General features: G+C 50.1%; 1 protein-coding gene across 1 annotated transcript in view; it reads left to right on the forward strand.

Moving 5' to 3' along the window:
- Positions 1-14,731, forward strand: part of PKP1 (plakophilin 1) — a 38,869-nt gene extending 24,138 nt beyond the window's left edge. The window contains exons 5-15 of the mRNA XM_062013680.1: positions 597-741; positions 2,232-2,439; positions 3,208-3,385; positions 5,446-5,560; positions 6,704-6,859; positions 6,963-7,139; positions 9,122-9,275; positions 9,759-9,945; positions 12,292-12,376; positions 13,591-13,691; positions 14,708-14,731. Coding sequence (XP_061869664.1) covers positions 597-741; positions 2,232-2,439; positions 3,208-3,385; positions 5,446-5,560; positions 6,704-6,859; positions 6,963-7,139; positions 9,122-9,275; positions 9,759-9,945; positions 12,292-12,376; positions 13,591-13,662 — 1,477 coding nt within the window. The 3' untranslated portion in view covers positions 13,663-13,691; positions 14,708-14,731. The remainder of the gene's footprint in view (positions 1-596; positions 742-2,231; positions 2,440-3,207; positions 3,386-5,445; positions 5,561-6,703; positions 6,860-6,962; positions 7,140-9,121; positions 9,276-9,758; positions 9,946-12,291; positions 12,377-13,590; positions 13,692-14,707) is intronic.
- Positions 14,732-19,314: the final 4,583 nt, after the last annotated feature.

Genomic DNA, 19,314 nt, shown 5'->3' on the forward strand with positions numbered 1-19,314 from the left:
GTAACATGCCCTGGGAGCAGGATGCCTTAGTGCTGCTATTAAGGTTTCATAAACTCCACAGCTGTCCATCCCATCACTGCAGACATGCCTGCCACCTTCTCCTGAGAGATCTGCCACAGCCTCTCGAGACCATCAACTGCTGCCACACATTTGCTTCCACCACATCTCACATCAAAGGATCACATGATGTGGGAAAAGCATCTGCCTGTGTTAGATCGTCCTAATAACCCAACAGATGGTTTCACTCTTGTCCACTAACTCTTTTATTTGAGGAGCAGTGAATAGTAGTTCTTTCTTCATTAAACTTTCCACTTCAGACATGATTACACATCCAGCACCTCAGCCCAGCTTTTATTTGCTGTCTCCTTTGTTTCTGGATAGACTGGATCCATAATTTATTAGCCTTAGTGTCCTCCACTGTTTGTTTTGCACTTTCATCATCTCCCTTCCTGAGACAGCCAAATGCATCATGTGCTTTATGTGGTGATGTGATAATATTTTACACTTTGTAATTGATTCCTTCCTAACACTTCCCAGTGCTGACATGGCCCTTCTGGCTGAGCACTCAACCAATGCTGTATTTCTCTTTGACACAGAATATGTGGCGATGAGCTAGACGGTGGTACAATGACCATTCAGAAAGCCATACAGCTCCTGTGCTCCTCTGATGACAAATACCAGGCCATGGGTGCTTACTACCTCCAGCACACCTGCTTCCAGGACGAGTCTGCCAAGCAAGAGGTGAGCAAACCCCTTCAGAGCTCTGCTGTCACACTGGATGTGATGGCACGTGAGATGGATGAAACTGCTTTTCCTCAGTGCCAAGGATGCACAGGTCCCTTTGGTTGTCATGGTGGGGCCTCACACCTCGTTAGTCACACTCAGGAATTAATTAAGGAGGTTTTTCAACTATTAGTGGCCACTTTCTCTTAATAACAGTCAGGATTTTAACACAGGGGAGTAAGTTCCAGGCAGCAGAGACTGTGTCCACATTGTCACTGTGAGCTGCTGTGACACAGGTGGATGGGGTCTGGTGACACATTTTCACCCATTTTGAGCCATTTTCATCCTTCTAAGCCAGTGGGTTCATTAGTGATCGTGGGCTAAGTTATCTGATTAGACTAAAAGCCCTTCTTACAGCACAAGGTATTTTTCATGCAGCACAGCAGGCAGTCTCAAGGATGCTTCTGCCCTGTAGCAAGGCTGTCACAAAAGTCTCCCCCCACCCTGGCATGTTTGCAGCCACCCCTATAGAGGTGGCTTTGTGTTTCCTGGCACAATGATGGAGCTGGGTGTGCTGGCACAGCGTGGGGATGCAGCTGTGTGCCCTTGCTATGGCTGAGCTGAGCACAGGTCCCCCAGCCCTCCTCACAGTCACTAATTGTGGGGTTGGGCACACCCTTTGTTACGGTTGAGAACACTCTCTGAGCACTGGCCTGTCCCATTGCTTCCCAGAAGGATGTGTCAGAGCAGGTACGTGAGTCATCCCAGCACACACTTGTTTTCTCTCCCTTCTGAAGGGCTCTCGTTGATTTGCTGTCGTCAGCGGATCTCCAGCCCATGGGTTGGTCTGTGTCAGGAGGGGCTCTGTGCAGGATCATGTCCTCAGGAGACCTGGTACAGAGGACATCCTGCAGCAGGAATTCTCATCATTTCAGAGAGCTCAGCTGGAGGAATTTGCCTCCAAACATCCCTGGCATGTGTGTGGTGTCCTGCAAGGTCGGGGTTCACACCCCTTCCTGATGCTGCCTGTGTTGAGTGCTGGAGTTTGGACCAGTACTGCCTCTGGCTGACCTCAGGGGTGTTTACTCTGTGCCATGACTATCCCTTCCAGCTCAGGATGCAGATAAATTACCACTGTATTGCTACAAATGGCCTCTACAGACAGACAGAGCAACATTTTCACCTGATGCAAACTGGTGGAGGTAGGTGAAAGTTTGAGGCAGCAAGCACATTGACATCAGCAAAAGATTCAGCCCATGGCCATTACTCAGAGATATTCCCTCCTGGAGTTTAAGCCCCAACCTCAAGGCCAAACACCTTTATGTTCACGACCCATGGCCTGAACCAGACATGCCACCCACAAGCTTCAGCCATCCTTTACTGCCAGCAATGCTTTTCCACCTCCCCTAAGCACGTGCCGTGCTCCCTGCTGTGCCAGTTCCAGCTGCCCCTGTGCCTGCCACGCTCTGCAGACCGTGCTGATGGCAGCATCTCTCCCTTGGGCACAGGTCTATCGGCTGGGGGGAATCGCCAAGCTGGTGGAGCTGCTGCGTAGCCCCAACCAGAACGTGCAGCGGGCGGCAGCCGGAGCCCTCCGCAACCTGGTCTTCAAGAATCCAACCAACAAGATCGAAACCCGGCGTCAGAACGGGATAAGGGAGTGTGTGAGTCTCCTCAGAAGGACAGGCAACACTGAGATTCAGAAGCAGCTGACAGGTACACAGCAAATGCACCGTGTTCCCCCCAGCCTGGGGTCTGTGTTGCTCCAGCCGTGGTGCTGCCATCCCACAGTGGGGATGTCTTATGCTCTTGTTGCACCAAGTGGCAACCTAAGACAGAAGGCAGAGGAGGTCCTGGCTGTTTGATGTCTCATAAGGGTTCCTCACATCACAAGTGCCCATTGGGGAAGCAGCTGCCCCAGGTTTCTCCGAGCAGCTGGGATCATCCTGCCTTTCCCATGCCCTCCTGCAGCCCTGGCCCCTGGGCTGTTGTCAGGGAAGGCCAGGGCTGTGCTGGCAGTCCCACTGTGGTTGAGCAGGTTATCCCATTGGGGTCTCTTCTTTTATCCCATCGGGGTCTCTTCTTTTATCCCATTGGGTTCTCATCTCATTGGGGTCTCACCTTTTCTTGAAGGCTCAGTGTGAGGTTGTTGATGCAGGTGCACACTCTCAGCTGTGACTGAGCTTTTGTCTGCAAACCTTTACAAGATCCCTGGAGATGCTTTCCCTCTGCAGCCTAATGGCAATAAATTGCAGAGGAGGGAGGATGCTCATATGCCCCCCTCCCCGTGATACCATGGTTCTGGTGCCCCTCCTTCATGTCTCCCATGGGAGTGGACAGAGATTAGAGTTTAGGTCAGGCTCTGCACCCTTATTTTAAAAGAGAGATGGAGCAAAGGAAGACTTTTAGTGCTGGAATTCTCTCTGACATAAAGGAAGTTGCATGGGATCCTCTGCTTGACCTTGTCCCCCCTCTCCTTCCCAGGACTGCTCTGGAACCTCTCCTCCACCGATGAATTGAAAGAAGAGTTGATACAGGAGGCCCTCCCTGTCTTGACAGACTGTGTTATCATCCCTTTCTCTGGCTGGTCTGATGGCAGCTGCAATAGGACAAGAGAAATCATTGACCCAGAAGTATTCTTCAATGCTACAGGCTGTTTGAGGTGAGTCATCAAGCAGCAGCTTACCAGGGCTTGTATCCGCTGGCAAAAGCTGAAGCTGTGTAAATCCTCTTACAATCAGCTAAAGACATGCTCACTGCAACTGCAGTCATCACAAAAAACCCCTCCTTGAGAAAGTTTCCCTAAGAGAAGGTGCAGAAAAGAACACAGGCAGAAAGATCCTTGCTGGTGATGTTGTTTGTGTTTAAATAAGTCTGTTCTGGATCGGTCTCTGCCCAGAGACACCGAGTTTCTCTGTCAGGGGAGAGCTGTGATGCTGCAGTGACAGTTTCAGCTCACACCACAACATCTGACACTTTTTGCCCTCTGATTTTTGAGGCTTCCAGAGAAAAATTTTCATTGCTGGGAAACAAAAGGAGTTTGGCTTTTGGGTGACAAAAAGACAGAATTCTCTGTGGGAACACAAGCATTTTGCCACTGATTTTAACTGCTTTGGTACACAGGAGTCCCGTTGCCCTGCCTTCTCCTGGCTCATTTCACAGGCAGGTCAGCTCCAAAGCAAGAGGTGCAGTTGGAGCCCAGAGAGTAGTTTATTTTTCTCCACAGGAAAGCCAGAGCCCTTTTGTAGAGGATCTCTGCCCTGACTTGCTGTTTTTCCTACCAGCCTCCTCCTCTTGGATGCAAGCTCCCTGTCTCACTGGGAACAAGTGAGGGGAGAAAAAAAATACCCTGTATAATTAGGTACTTTCATCAACTGAAGCTCTCCCTGAGGGAGCTCAGCACCAACCACACCCTGAGCAGACATGCAGCTAGCAGGAGCTGTACCTGCTTATGAAACCAAACGGGTGAACACGGTGGGGGCCTTTGGAGACATGATACTATCAACTTCTGTGGCTGGGAACCGTGTCTGAGAGATAGTGAGTGCTGCTCCCTTCCCTGGCTTGGCAGGACCTTCCCTGTGCAGTTGCTGTGTGGTGTGTGTTGCATATGAGGTGCTCCACTTCTAAAACCATCTCAAGCCACCCCTGTCACAAACTATCCCATTGAAATGAGGGAAAGAGACGGGGAAAGCTCGTACAAGGAGCTCTCTGTGGAGTTTAGCTCAAGGCAGGCTCTGCCTCCTGAGACTTACCACAGCCTGGCTGGAGTATCCAACACCCCCAAGTGAGGACTAACAGATGTAGGTCTGTGAGGGAGCTCCAAAGGCTGGAGAGAGCAGGACACTGGGGAGCAAAGGGAGTAAAGAAAGCAGAGTAGTTGGGTCCTGAGCCCCAGCTCCGAGGGGTGAGACAGGATTGCTCTGACTCACTGCTCTGCCACATCATAATGCAGAGATGAGAGCAGCCTTGGGTTTGCCCTGGGCTTGAGCCATTGCTGCTCCAGCATTTCTGGATTGCAGATGAATTCATGTTAATGAGGAGGCTGCAAATCAGAGTGAACATCAAATCCAGTTCTGGAACGCCTGGAGTGAACATCTCACAATGACTGCCAACCTCTCTTTGGTTTTCATTTGCAAGCTACAAGGTGATAAAATAGAGAAGAAGAAAAAAAACCCAACAAAACAACAAAGAACCCATTTCCTATTAGTGGAGAAACTCCCCTGTCCTGGCAGCAGCCAGTGCTCAGGAACACGTTACACCAGCGCCAACTGGCCGGTCCCTTCGGGCTGAGACATTGCTGCTCTTCAGCCTCTGTGGCCCTGCTTCCCACACAAATCTTGCTGATGACCTTGCTTACAACTGGATGAACTTTCCTGATTTTCACAACAGTCCCAGATGGTCTTTGCTCAATCTCCTCTTTGCAGGAGGAGGCAGCGAGCCTGTGTGGTGGCACGTGCATAGCCCCCAAGGCAGCGTGTTGCTGGCAGGTGCTCTCGCTAAGGGGATGTTTTCTATGCAGAACTCCTTACAGGATGTTTTCCTAGATGAAACCAATCCTAAAGAGCCACAAGAGAGCCAAGCACCAGGTCTCCAAAAGGGCAACCTTGCCTTGAATTCATTTACAGCCATAGCCAGACCAGAGCTGATGGAGACCAGTAAATGGACCCAACTAACCCTCTCTCCCCTTTCTCTCCTGACATGCTCTGCAATGGCTCCCTTCAGAAACCTGAGTTCTGCAGACATGGGCCGTCAGACCATGAGGAACTACCCTGGCTTGATTGATTCTGTCATGACTTATGCCCAGAACTGTGTGGCTTCCAACCGACCCGATGACAAGGTACCAGATGCTCACCCTGAGCAGTTTGACACAGTTCAGCCTCCTAGGTCAGAATTGCAACTTTGGGAACATCTCACAAGCCCTTTCAAGCACAGGACAGGACTTTGTGTCTGCTTTCATCCCTCCAAATCCCAGTGAGATCTGCTGTAGGATTGAAGGTTCTCTGTGTCCTGGGCCTGAGGCAGAGGTGGGGTTTACCATTTCCTTTACCAAACATGAGGGTATAGGGAACTGTTTTGGCTCCTGAGCCCCCAGTGTGTTTTCCTCCTTTCCCCTCCCACTTTGGGATCCTTCCAGCATCTTAACCTCCATCTCTTGCTCTTCCCACCACTGCATCTCTTCATCCAGCAGGACTCAAGTATATAAGCCCTAGATTGGCATCACACTCAGCAGGAATCCAGGGGCTGGCACCTTCCTGCCAGTCTCCCAACTGTGACTCTGATCCCTGTGTGTAAATGACACCTTCAACAACAGTGATTATAGCCACATTTTCAGGAGTTCAATAGTAGGCAGATGCTTTCAAGTCCTCAATGTGCAGCAAAGTACCAAAATTACTTCAGATGAGCTCAGGATTGAGCGAGCAAATTCTCTTGTGGGGATGGCTTTTGCAAGACCATTTTCAGCAGCCCATGCTGAGCATGGCTCTTTGCAAATGTAACTCCATGTTCTAGTGTTGATTACAGGTATCTAGTGAAAATTCTCCCTTGCTCTTTGCACTGAGCACTCTGACATCCAGGTAAAGGAGGCTTAAAAGCCTGTTCTTTGATAAAAAGTGTCCCCTAATCTGTAGCTGTGGTTTGAGTGAAGTAATTGAAAGTTGGCTATGGCAAGGGGAAGACTTTCAAGGTGTTCCATGATGGGTAGTTTGATACAACCACCCCCTGCACCCTCTTTTCCTATGGCAGTGGGACCTAACAAGGTTCACTGAGTCAGCTCACTGAGATCCACAGTATAGCATTTGGGCTGTGTGGCCTTCATTCATGTCTGTCGACCTCCTTCTTCCTTCTCACCCATCTCTATCTTAAGCAGGGTCAGGAGCTTATTATGGCATGATACCTGTTCTCTCTGTAGCTAGAGCAGGTGCTGGTCCATCTTTACCTGTCTAATGTGATGCTTGCATTTTTGTTCTGGGGGTGATTTCAGTCAGTGGAGAATTGCATCTGCATCCTGCACAACCTCTCCTACCGCCTGGATGCAGAGGTTCCCAACAAATACACCCAGCTCAACCACATGGCCCGGAGTGTTTACATGGACAAAACTCTCACAGGCTGTTTCAACAGCAGGAGTGGGAAAATGGAGGTAAGATGTGCCACAGAGGGCTTGGAATGCTGGTATTCAGCCCCAGGCAGGGGTTGCAAGCGAAGAGCAGCATCTGAGCTTCCAGTTTCTCGTCTCTTTGTAGAATGATGAGTATGGTGTCCCTCTTCCAGAAGAGGATTTTAAACCCAAAGGACCCAGCTGGCTCTACCACTCTGATGCCATCCGAACCTACCTGTCCCTGATGGATCAGAGCAAGAAGGATGCCACCCTGGAGGCTTGTGCTGGAGCTCTGCAGAACCTCACTGCGAGCCGAGGGCTGGTGAGTGCTCCTTTCTCCTCCTCACACGTGCAAGCCAAAAGTGTCAACCCTTTGCAACAATCAGCAAGGAAAAGGCCTTGTTTAAACCTCAGGGCACTATTGCAAGTCTTTGCACTTCAGCTCCAGCTGAAGTATTTGTTAGTACCAGGAGCAGGATCTCATGGGGGCTATAACCATCATCCCCATCATCCCCAGACCCATACACTGGGTTTCCCCAGTTTGCTGGTCATACCACCAGCATCTGCTGATGTTGGCAAGCTGGCTCCAGGTCAGCAGGGAGTGTGTGCCCAGCTGTGCACATGTGGCCAGGTGTCACCACGGGAGGCAGAAAGGACGTGCGTGTGCCCGTGTGTGTTTTGTTAAGTGGGAGGTGTCTCTAATGACAGGGTGGGTTGTGCTGTGGATTGTGGCTTGTCCTCACATCAGAGCTGCTTGTAAAATAGCTCTGACAGATGTCCTAACGCAGAGGCTGGGCAGTGTGGAGGTGACACCGTGGGTCTCGCTGAAGGCGCGTCGGGGGCGCCGCCGGTCGCTGCCACGGGCACGTCCTCGCAGGTGCCTTCACGTGGACAGCCCTGGACTTGTCTGTTTGTGTCCAACTTCGTCATCTCCAACTGGAATAAGATGGCTGGGGAGATAAAGAGATAATGATTTCATAGGTAGGAGAGGCGTGTCACGTGTGTTCCACCCAGAAACACGGCGTGACTCACGAGAGCAGCCTGCGCTGCCGGGGCAGCCTTTACGTGCCAGCTCTGATCTCCTGGCAGCTTTTGGTTCCAGCCTTTCCATGTGAAACACTTTTGTTTGTTTGTTTGTTTGTTTCGTGGTGCTGCTGCTTGTCTGAGCAGTGCCACTAACGCCACGGTGGAGAGAGGCCGTCACAGAGCGGGTAGAGCTGGTCAGAGCGATGGGGCTGGAGCTGTGTGCTATGGCCATGAGAAGCCTGTTGGCAATCAACATCATTACACAAGAGTGTCTTTCAGGCAAGGGGAGGGGGGGAAGAAAACAAAGAGCAGTTCTGACAGTGTTGAAGTGACTTATTTGAGCCCTGTGGAAGAGGATGGTTGGAATTTGCCTGGGTGTGAAGAAGTGTCTTCTCCTTTCAAGGGTCTCATCCAATCTCAGAGCTGGAGTGGGGGCAAGTTGCTGGGTTTGTTGTCACTTGAAGGGAAGGGAAACTGGGAGCAAGCTTACAAAGCTTATTATAATCCTTTGGTTTATAGAGGATGGTCCTGAATCTCTTCTCAGACTCCACTTGACACATCCCAGGCCTGCTGGTGTGAATCTGTAACATGGCACACAGCAGGGAAACGGGGTCTCAGCCCACTGGAAGGTTCCCTTCCAGCCTGTCCCCTCCATTCCCATCTCAGTGTTGATGGACACGTGTTCCTGGTGGTGTGACAATCTCCAGCAGCCCTTCTGGTGGATCAGTAGCTGGGAAGTTGAGTTTAAACTGTAGAGGGTAATTTGTTAAAGGTACCTGCTTCACTGTTCAAGAACACACATCTGCAGTGGCTGCATCCTGAGATCTTCTACATTTACATAAGCAAACATGAGATCAGCATCCAAGATGAGCACTTTTGGCCATCAGATTGTTCTTTCAAAGCATCCATTAGCTCTTCCTATTCCACCACAGCCTGTTATTGGGGCATGGCAGGAGCTGCCAGGGCCTTGGGAAGGACAAGGGTAACAGGGCCACGAAGATAAAACTTCTCCAGCTTTTAGGAATATCATTTGGGTGAGCAGCTGTCCCAGCACAGGCTCCAGGAGGAGGACAGAAGCACCAACTGTATCACAGGTGAGAGGCTGAGCTTGCAGATGCCTGTGGAGAAGAGGTGGTGACTGACAAAGTGGGGTTATGGTAGCTAAAGAAGACACACAGTTGTTTTCTAGTGTCACTCCGTTTGTCTGGCCCTGGATATCATTCCAGTTGTGTCCTCCTGGTGTTAGAAGTCATGAGCCATCTCTGTTCTGTCTCCTAGATGTCCAATGCAATGAGCCAGCTGATTGGTTTGAAGGAGAAAGGTTTGCCCCGCATCGCACGGCTGCTGCAGTCCAACAGCTCCGACGTCGTCCGCTCTGGGGCCTCGCTGCTGAGCAACATGTCCCGGCACCCTGTGCTCCACAAAACCATGGGTGAGCAACTTTGGATCCCACAATGGTGTCTAGTTTCTGGCTTTCTGATACCTGCCCATCTTGCTTTGTAAACCCCACAGAGGGACGTTGCCAAGCTCTGCAGCTGGGCAAAGCAGGGTCGTTTCTTCTGGCCAAAAGGGCAATTCCAGGTGACATCTGTGGGCTTAACCAACAAAAAGGGTTGTCTCCAAGTGTCTACAAGCCTATGAAATCCTTTCTAGCCAATGCCAGATCAGCAGAATCAGGGGGATGACAGTGTTTTGGGAACTGAGTTGGACTTGCCTACCCACCATCTCCATCCTTCTCCTTCCAGAAGCCTGTAGCACCCATTTTGCTTCTGGCAATCAAGTGATGACAATGGTGCCATTACTGTCCAACATCATTAGTGCCTCTTCCCAGAGATAACACTGCGTTCTTGACTAGTACTAACACAAATGTCATTCACTTCTCTTAAATGTTGACTGGAACATTCCACCTCTTCAGCTCACCAGGTGCTCCCAGATGTATCACGGCTCCTGTCATTCCAGTCTGGAAATACCAGCAGCTATGGAGAGATCATGACATCAGCTTGTTACACTCTGAGGAACCTCATCATGTCCAACCCACACCTGGGAAAGTCTTACTTGACAAGCAACATGCTAAATAGTGTAGTAAGCCTGTGCCGAAATGGGTGAGTTTGGGGCAGAAGGTGTTGGAGAGGGTCCTTGCAGACGTTTTTGAGCCCACACACACACCCCAGAGCCTTCCCAACACCCTTCAGAGCCACAGTGAAACATGATTCCATCCCTGTGCTTGTACATTGAGAGCCAAAACAATTCAGGGACGTTGTTAGGCAGAAATACTCGGTGCTGGCGTCTTGGAAACACCTGCCCAGGGTTGGGGTTGTAAAGCAGCCTCAGGAAACCTGCTGCTTGAGTTTTAAGAAAGTCTGAAAAGAGCTGAAGCACCAACATCTGAAACCCTTATACAATCCAGTCCCTGAAAGCAGGGGATGTCAGTACCCAGCCTGACTCCCCAGTAGCTGCCCTTCTCCTCCCAGCCTCCTACAGGCCAGGCTGGAGGTTCCAGTGCCACTGATAGACTGGGACTGTGCTGAGCTTCAGTGTTCAGATGCTTTCTGTCAAAACACCCACCTCAAGTGGCAAAGATGCAGCTGTGCTGATACATATCTGTACCTCCACCTTTGCAAGCACCTCCCTTGGTCTCCTCACGTATATTTTGCAACAACTGAGCAATCCTGATGTATTTTGCCACTTTTGCTTTTAAGGACCTGACTAGAGTTGTGATGATGGTCATTGTGTCCTCCTTGCTCTCCACACCTCCTACAGCCCTGTGCTAAAGTTTGTCAGCCCTTGCCAAAGCTGTGTGTGCTCATTTCTGCCCAAACTTAGGTTAAACTTAGGTGATATTTGACCACTTCTTCTCCCTCCTGGATTTTCATCTGCCCCACCTTCTGTCTCTATTTTCAAGACATCAGTCTGCCTGCTCCAGCATCCTTTGATCAACCTCTTACAATCTGCCACTTGTTTCATAGCAGCAGAGAGATTTTCAGTCCTTAGAGGTGGCCTCTTGGTTTAGTTTGGGCCTCAGCTGGTTGGTTTGCTGCTTTTGCACACTCCTGCTCTACAACAAGCCCAACTGACATGAAACTCAGCCCTCTTCTAAGCCTTCTTTGTCTTGAATGGTATTTACTTCTCCCTAAAGTCCCGTTTTCAACCCTCAGACCAGTTGTCAGCTCATTTACTACTTCAGCAAAGTGTTGCACAACTGGGGTTGTTGTACCTTAATTGTCTTGACTGCTTGGTGTGATGAGCTTTGTTTGCAGTGACTCACTGAACTGCAAGGAGTTACTAAACTCTGGAGATGTCTGTCTGCAGTGTGCTCCTCCTGTCTGTATCACAGATTCCTCCTGAGAAACTCCCTGGTCCTTACAATGCCCAATGAATTGCTCCTTTTCCTCCCTTATTCACTTCCATCCACAAAAGGTGGATTTTTTGCAGTAAAACCTGATTCTTCTGTCCCAAAGCATTGCTCAAGGATTCCTGATTGTCTGCAGCTCCTCCAGCCCTCCATACAATCCCAAGCTGCACAATCCCAAGCTGCACAGTCCCTTTGGAGTTTATGATCAAATTGAACCTGCTGTTTCCTTTGGTAACAGCTGCTTTGTGTGTTAGAGACATGCACCTAAATGTACTGAGTGTGGTTACAGCCCTGTCCTTTCACACACACAGTATGGTGCTTGCAGGTCCCAGGATCCTGCTGACCACTGTCAGTCACACTTCTCACAGTCCATTTTGAGGGCACAATGTTGTGTGAAGCTGTATCAGACAGGAAGAGTCCTGAGTCTGATCTCGTGCCTCTCCATCACCCTGGCTGAGCCAGACTGGGGCTGCTGAGTGAACCCAGATCAGGAGTCTCCCACAGACAGGACGAGGTCCAGGAGATCAGGAGCAGTGATAAGAACCAGCAAAGGAAGTTTATATCCAGGTTGTTGGATGAAATGTTCCAAAATTATAGAAGGTGCTGCTATGAGTCATGGTTTCAGAGCTGTTACATGAACAAGTATCTGTTCCCTTGTGCTGAGTAAGGACTTCTGCTTGCAGATGTGATTGCAAATGCTCCCATCTCCCTTGTCCTCACCAGGCAGCACAGAGCCCGTTCCTCTGCTGCCCTCCCAAGAGATTCTCCCACAGCTTTTCCTACAGACTTCAGGGAAGGGTTGGCACTGTTTCCTTTCTCTTTCACTCTCCCAAACTTCACACTCCACAAACACTCCTTCAGCTCAGTTTAATGCTTGTTCTTCTGCTCCAATCCTCCCCTTGTTTTCCTTTGTCCCGTTCTGGCAGTTGTCACGTAACACTGCTGAGAGAGCAAGGAAAGCTTTATTGCCAGTCCTCCATCAAGTCTAGCCAGCCTCCCAGCTGGAGATGGGCTTATTGAAAGGCTGTTGGTAATGCATGTGGGTTGCTGCTCTGTGGCCTGCCATAATTCACCAAGGTTGCTTTCATCTTCCCAGCTCCTGCCCAAAAGCAGCCGAAGCTGCTCGCCTCCTTCTGACAGACCTTTGGTCCAACAGAGAGCTCCAGAGTGTGCTCAAGCAGGTAAGGAAAGCACTTCTGCTTTTTCAGCTGACAAGAACTCCACTCACTCACTGCAGCTGGTGAGTTTGCAAAGGCCATGGCTCAGCAGTGAGGATGGGCAGTGTCTGGGGGGGGCCACGATGCTCTCAGCACACAGGCACCCACCTGAGCTCCATCTGAGCAAGAGGCAGAGAGTTACAGCTGCAGGGATTGGCTTGAGGGATGAAGCAGGCAGCAGTGTGCCTGTGTCAGGCAGGTGGTACCCTGAAGAAGATGTCACTTTTCCACACAGCCAGCTCACCCCTGGGGTCGATGCTGTTGTGTGTGCTCAGTACTGCTCTGTGCTGGGAACACACCTGAGTGTTTCAGTTCGTTGCAGTCCATCATGTAGGATCAGCATGTCCCAACAGATCCCTGGCAAGCTTCCTGCTCTCTTACTTCCAATTTTCTTCTGTGTCCATAACCTTACCCTGTGGTTACATCACCCCTATAGTCAGGGTAATCTTTTAAACCAAGAAGAGAAGTATTCAAGGGTTTGTTTTACTCCCTGCAACAGAAACTGCCAAAGTGCCGAGCCAGACGAGGCTCTGAGCCAGCTTCCAGCTCCCACTGTCTGCCTTTGAACAAGCTGGGTTTTTCCAACTCACCAGCAGCACCTGCAGAGAGTAAAGGGCCAAATTAGAGAGAAGCAGGAACATCCACAAAGGGGAGTCCCCTGAGGGCAGGAAGGCAGAGAGTGCCTAAACATGGTTCTTGTATGAACAGTTAGGGATTTTCTCCATAGGAGCTTGGGTAGCTTTGTGCTCTGCTCAGGAGCCTGTGCCAGCTCATCTTGATGTGACTCCTGGATCCACACTGGTGTTCATGGCACGTGCACACCTCAGAGGAGAAGGATGGGAGTCTGCAAGGCTGTAGGCATCGTGCTTATAACTGACCATTTGGCCAGGGTGAGGAATAAGATGGAATAATGCTCAGTGAGTGATTGGATAAAAGTTTCCTCTGGTACAGCTGGGCAAGTCCAGCCCCTGTCAGATGGAAAGCAGTGTGAGGAAGATGAAGCCATCAGTAAGGGTGACGTTGGAGGAGGACAGAGGAGGTTGGCTGAGGGTGAGGAACACTTTTTAAGTGGAGGAAGCTGGTGAGCTGGGGCAGGAGACCCAGTCGTGGCAAGAGATAGCTATCAGTTTGGAAATGGAGATGCACTCCCTGCAGTTCATATACATCTGCTTTTTCAGCAAGGATTTGATAAGAACATGATGGGATCTTTAGCTGGAACGACCTTCAGGACCCTCTCCTCCAGATTTTAGGAGCCTCTCCACACACTCTCAGGCTGCAGGTTAGCAAGGGGCCCTTGTGCATGGGGAAGGGGTGGGTTTGGGGGGGAAAGGAGGGAGATGTGAACCCCAGGAGCTCTTTTGCTGTTTTTAATGTCCCCTAAAGTGGGTTTGAGAGATTTCTACCACAAATGTGGACCCTTCCTTTGATGAGTCGTGCTGTGCTGCCCCTGGGTTTAGTGCAGATGTTGCCCACATTTCAGACATGCTCAGTGCACATGCCACAGCACAGACAAAGCTGCTGGGCTCGACTACACCTCATGTGTCTTCCTTCCCTCCTTCTTTTTGCCAAGCAATAACTGATTCATTGCATTTGGCCAAATCCTCTCAGGTGGGGCTTTGCACAGGAATCTCTCTGACAGGACTTTCACTCCTGTAGTTTGAATAATGTTATCCCAATAGTGTCAGGAAGGTGCAATTAATTCCAGCACATGCTGAGGCACTAACCATCACCCTGAGGGGGGTTTTGAGCACTCAGTCATCCACCTGGAAGCCTCCTGTCAAACTTTGCAGCTAGATGCTGCCATCTGGAAAATCCCAGCAGAGAAACCGAGTTGGAGGGATGATGGGCAGAAGGTTCAGGGCACTGTTATGGGTTTTTTATACTCAGTGTGAAATAGAATGGAGTCTGGAAGGTCCTTCTAATTCATGATTCCTACTAAGGGAAAAGCTTGAAGCACTTTTCAGATACCAGGTATCTCTATGGGGGGGACTGAGATTGGCCAGAGTGAATGAGCTGCTCCCTCAGCACTCTGTGTGATCCAACACAGCACAGGTGTGATGTAAGAGGAAAGGGTGCAAAAGCCCATTTCTTTCTGCTGCCCAGGTTTCATTTCTTGTCCTGTTGGGATGTCTCCACCGAGATTCAGAGGTGCATGGAAGCCTAAGGGCAGCACACCACCTGGGTACAAGCCAAGAAACAAAGACTCCAAGTCAGCTTTGGGTGTGATGGGGTCTCCTGGACCATTTCATCACCCAGGTTTTTGATGTTTGTTCCTTTGTTTTCCCTCCATTCCAGGATTTGGAATTGGTTCATCCAGGAAGACAATCCTTTCACAGTTACTTAGGCTGTTAAAGATGTTTCTGTTAAAGGTGTTTCTGAGTGTAACTCAGCTGTAAAGCAAAGCAACCCCACGGATTTCATGTGGATCATAACTGCTATTTTTAAGCATATTTTTTTTTCCTTGTTCTTCTTTTTAGGAGGGGGGGGAGAGGGGACTTTCATCCAGGTTATCACTTTCTTGATGTCAATAATGATTTGGTTGTCTTTGCAAAGAGTGTGTCTGTGTAGCTCTGTCTGTGTTGCCTGCAGCCAACACACACGTGACGAGGATCTTCCCACGGGCTTCCACCAAAAGTCACTGTGAGTTGTGCAGTTTCAAACCCTCCCCCCTTGCAGAGTTTTGTCTGATTCCACACCAATTAAAAAAAACCTTGCCACAGCTTATTTTTACCCACAAGTACAAGAAATGGCCACTTTTAGGTCGAGTCCCCCCCAGTGCACGTGGCCACTCTAAACAGATACACACAACGATGCTCTTTACACAGGCTGCTTCTTCCTGATGTTTATAAACACAGGCTTCTTCTCTGCTTATGAGGGGCTTTGTTTTTCTCTGATGAGCTTTTATAGTTGTTAGTGTTTTCTTTCCTGTCACATGAACTCTTTCTCTCAAGAAGCAAATTGACCTCTGCAAACTCTCTCCCGGGTCTCAGCCCCCTTTCTCTGAAGGGGTGTGTGAGGGGACAATTGCAACAACACATCTGCAGAGCACCAATGTTAACTGGGTCCTGAACCATTTTTTTGAGCACCAGAACAACTCAATCTCATGACTATACCTGGGAAAATGTGGCATTTGAGAAGCTGAGCTGGAGACAGCCAAAGTGGTTTTGCTTTGCCCTGGGATCACTGACTGCCACACAGGACTGGACACAGCGAGGGACGTGGCCTTTTGGAGCATGTTTTGTGTTGATTGGTTGATGTAAAGGAAAGAGTGTTAATGTGCAAAGGATTGTAAGCACCTGTGTGAAATCAGGCTTGGATATGGCTTGTTTCTCAGGCTCTTTAGTTACATGAGACCCTGTGATGCTAAGGCTGTGGTTGATAGGGGGCTGCTGAGCTCCTTTTAGGGCAACCCACTTCATAGGACAGGAACTGTGTGATGGCAGAAGCTGATCTTCCTCTACCTAGGAGAAAAATATCCTCTCCCAGTCCCTGGAAGCTCAGATCCCCAGGGAAAGGATGAGCTGAGGGTGCATTTACTCACTGCTCCACACACACAGTAATTGCTGCTTCAAACAGTGCAGGGGGCCAGGGCCCCGTCTGGCAAATACGAGGGGTGCAGGAGATGCTTGGGAAGGATGAACTGTGACAGTGGGAAGGGATAAAACAGCCTTCTTTGCAAGAGTCAGGCTCCTAAGTTGGTGGAAATCAGCAGGTCCCCATTCACTTCAGAGCAGTGGGGGGGTTCGTGCCCACTAAAGAACCGTCCATGAAGTTGAGCTGTGCCCTGACCCAGCTGCAGGGCTGAGGAAGGCAGTGGCACGTGCTTGTGCCCCTTCCAGCCCACAGGACACACATGTGCACAGAGGGACATGATTTCCCAGCTGGTTTTTCTCTTGGATTACAAAGGGTGGATGAATCTTGTGCACTTTAATAAGCAGCACCTCTTTGCTTGCCCTCACCCACGTTCAGCCGAGAGCTTTGTGCACCCAGCTGGCAGCCAAAGGAGGGAGAGCTGAACCCCCTTTGAAGTGGGGAGTTAGAACCAGGAGAAGCCGGTAGGACAGTTTCAGGAGCATTTAAAGAGCAGCAAAAGAGCCCCAGCCCCTGGGCATGCCCTTGCCATACCTACCAGCTGTTCTGGAGTATATTCTCAGGTGCATGGTTCAAAATGGTTTTGGCAGGAGCCAAGACTCTGGGTGTCCAAGGCAGCTGCAGCATCCACAGGCAGGATCGGTGGGGCTGGGGTGTTACAGGACCTGGTGGCTGATTTTTGCATTCAGATTTGCTCCTGGAATTACATGTTTGACAGAAATCCTGGGAGCTGATCTCTGCAAAAGAGACAACACAAATGGGCTGGGGAAAGCTCACTCTGCCATGTGATGGTGGAGTATTGAGGAAATTAACTCTAATTGGCTGGGTTTGGTTTGGAAGCACTGCTGCTGAATCACTGTACAAGGCATGAGGAGCTGGACCTGTGTGATCTTCACCTCACACTTCCATCTGCAGACTTCAGTGGTAACCATTAGGCTCCAACAGACAGATCCACCCTCCACACACTTCTCTCTGTTTCTGAAGTACAGCAAAGTTGCTGTCCTGAAGCCAATCAAATGATAACAATAAAACCTGTCTCCATGCTCAGAGACCTTAAAAACATGACTGGGCACAGCCCTGGGCAATCTGCTCTGGCTTGGAGCTGGGCAGACCAGAGAGGTTCCTTCCAAGCTAACCTGTTGTTTTATGTGATGCTGTGTGTTACTGCTCTCACACCTCGTAACAGAAGTGACCCGAGGGAGCAGTGGGCTGTGTGAAATGCAACCACTCTGCCATCCCAGGGCTGTCCTGCAGCCATTTCTTCCCCAGCAAATTCTCTGATACTCAGGTTTATTTTCCTCTCAGCCTATTTAAAACCTGGGCTTCAGGCTCCAGCCAAGTCACTCAAGTGACATCGATGCCCAACTGTGAGAAGAGCAAAACCAGACTTACCCCAAGTAACTGCTGCTGCTCATAACCAGCAGTTTCAGGAGCTCACTGAGGTTCCTTCCATCACAAATGGATGCAGTTTGCACCTCCAGTACGTTGTTTTTCTCCTTCATTCTCTGGAGGCTTTGGTTTTCAGCTGTCACATCCTCTTTGATGAGCTGCTTTCCTGTTTCTTGCTTCTTTAAGAGCCAAGGTAGAGCATCCTCCCAGTGAGAGGGATAAGGGCAGCTCTCCAGCACAGTGCCCTGGGCTGTAGTGATGGAGAGTTACTGAGGAGGGAAGGACCATAGCTGGCAGCACTGGCAGCTCTGCCAGCAGCAGCAGTGAGAGCAGTCAGGACCTGATTTGTGCACAGGACACACAACCATGTAAATAAATACCACACTTGTTTGTCCTGGGCTTATTGTTTTTGGTCTGTTTTCTCCTAAATGCTTTGTTTGTTTTGTGTATGTACAATCCCACCCACCCCCAGCATTTCAGAAGCCTCATGGACAAGAAGAAGGAGGCAGTAGGCAGTTTTATTCCTCTCTGATCACACCAGCAGTTTAAGACCAACTTAGCCTACCAGTCCATAGCTATCCAGTGTATCCTGTAAGATATAGGGACGTGAGAATAATGTCTCAGAGTTTGGTTTTGGCTGTACTGTATGTATTTGCTTCATTGGAAAAGCTGAAATCAATAAAAATGGCTGGAATTTCTTCATCCCTGCCTTGGATGGGTTTGGTTTTGGTTGTCTTGCCAGTGGTAGGGGAAAACTCAACCATCTGAGTTTGTAAAAGGCTGTTAGCCTGCAGCAGGGGTCAGGCTGGGCTGCTCTGCCTGATGCCAAGGTGAGTAATGAGCCTGTAAACCCCAGTTCCTCCACCATCACACCCTTGGCAAGCCTCAGTGGGTTTCTCTCCCATAAGCTTCTGCAGTCACCACTTCAAGCCATGAAAAACCCCAGTTATCAATGGTAGGGTTTGTGTCACTGCTGGATGGATTCAAAGCTTGTTGTGGGGAAAACCCTCACACCTCAGGTTCTTTTGAGCATGGCTCAAAGGGTGTTTGTTTGAAGTTCCTGAGGTCTTACTATGTAAAAATCCCCACCAGCAAAGCAGCCTCCAGCAGAGCCCCCTCTCCCATCCTCCAGTGCAACTTTTGAGTCACCTACCCCTGCCCATGGTGCCTTCAGAGCAAAGCTCATGCCCATGGGATACCTTTCCCAAAGATCCCAGGCATCCCCCAGACCCCAAACCAGAGGATCATCCCTTCCCAGCCCAGAGATCACATTGCACTGCTCAAAGCATCCCTGGGAAATGCTGAGCCCAAACCACACACCCCAACAGCACCAACAACCCCTCAGCACCACCATCTCCTGCTGGGATGTTGTGTCCAGTTCTGGGCTGCCCAGTTCAAGAGTGATCAAGAACCTCTGGACAGAGTCCAGTGGAGGGCAACCCAGATGCTGAGGGGACTGGGGCATTTCCCCAGGAGGAAAAGGCTGAGACACCTGGGACTATTTAGCCTGGAGAAGACTGAGAGGGGCCCTTATCAATGCTGGCACATACCTAAAGGATGGGTGTCCAGAGGATGGGGTCAGACTTTGTTCTGTGGTGTCCAGGAGCAAAGAGCACAAGCTGGAACGTGGGAAATCCCAACTGAGCACAAGGAGAAGCTCCTTTGGTGCTGAGGTGAGGGAGCCCTGGCTCAGGCTGCCCAGGGAGGGTGTGGAGGCTCCTTCTCAGGGGGTTTTTAAAGCCCACCTGAGCCCACTGATTGAGAGGCAGCTGCTTTAGCAGGGAGTTGGGCTGGATGAGCTCTGCAGGGCCCTTCCAGCCCCCACCATCCTGGGATTGTGTGACACACTCCACAAAGTGCCTCTATCTGGGTTTCCCACCCTCTGGGGGAGATCACCCCAAGCAGAAGCACTGCTGTGGCAT

Source organism: Colius striatus, chromosome 22 (genome assembly GCF_028858725.1).
Source record: "Colius striatus isolate bColStr4 chromosome 22, bColStr4.1.hap1, whole genome shotgun sequence".
In the NCBI taxonomy this organism is placed as follows: domain Eukaryota; kingdom Metazoa; phylum Chordata; class Aves; order Coliiformes; family Coliidae; genus Colius; species Colius striatus.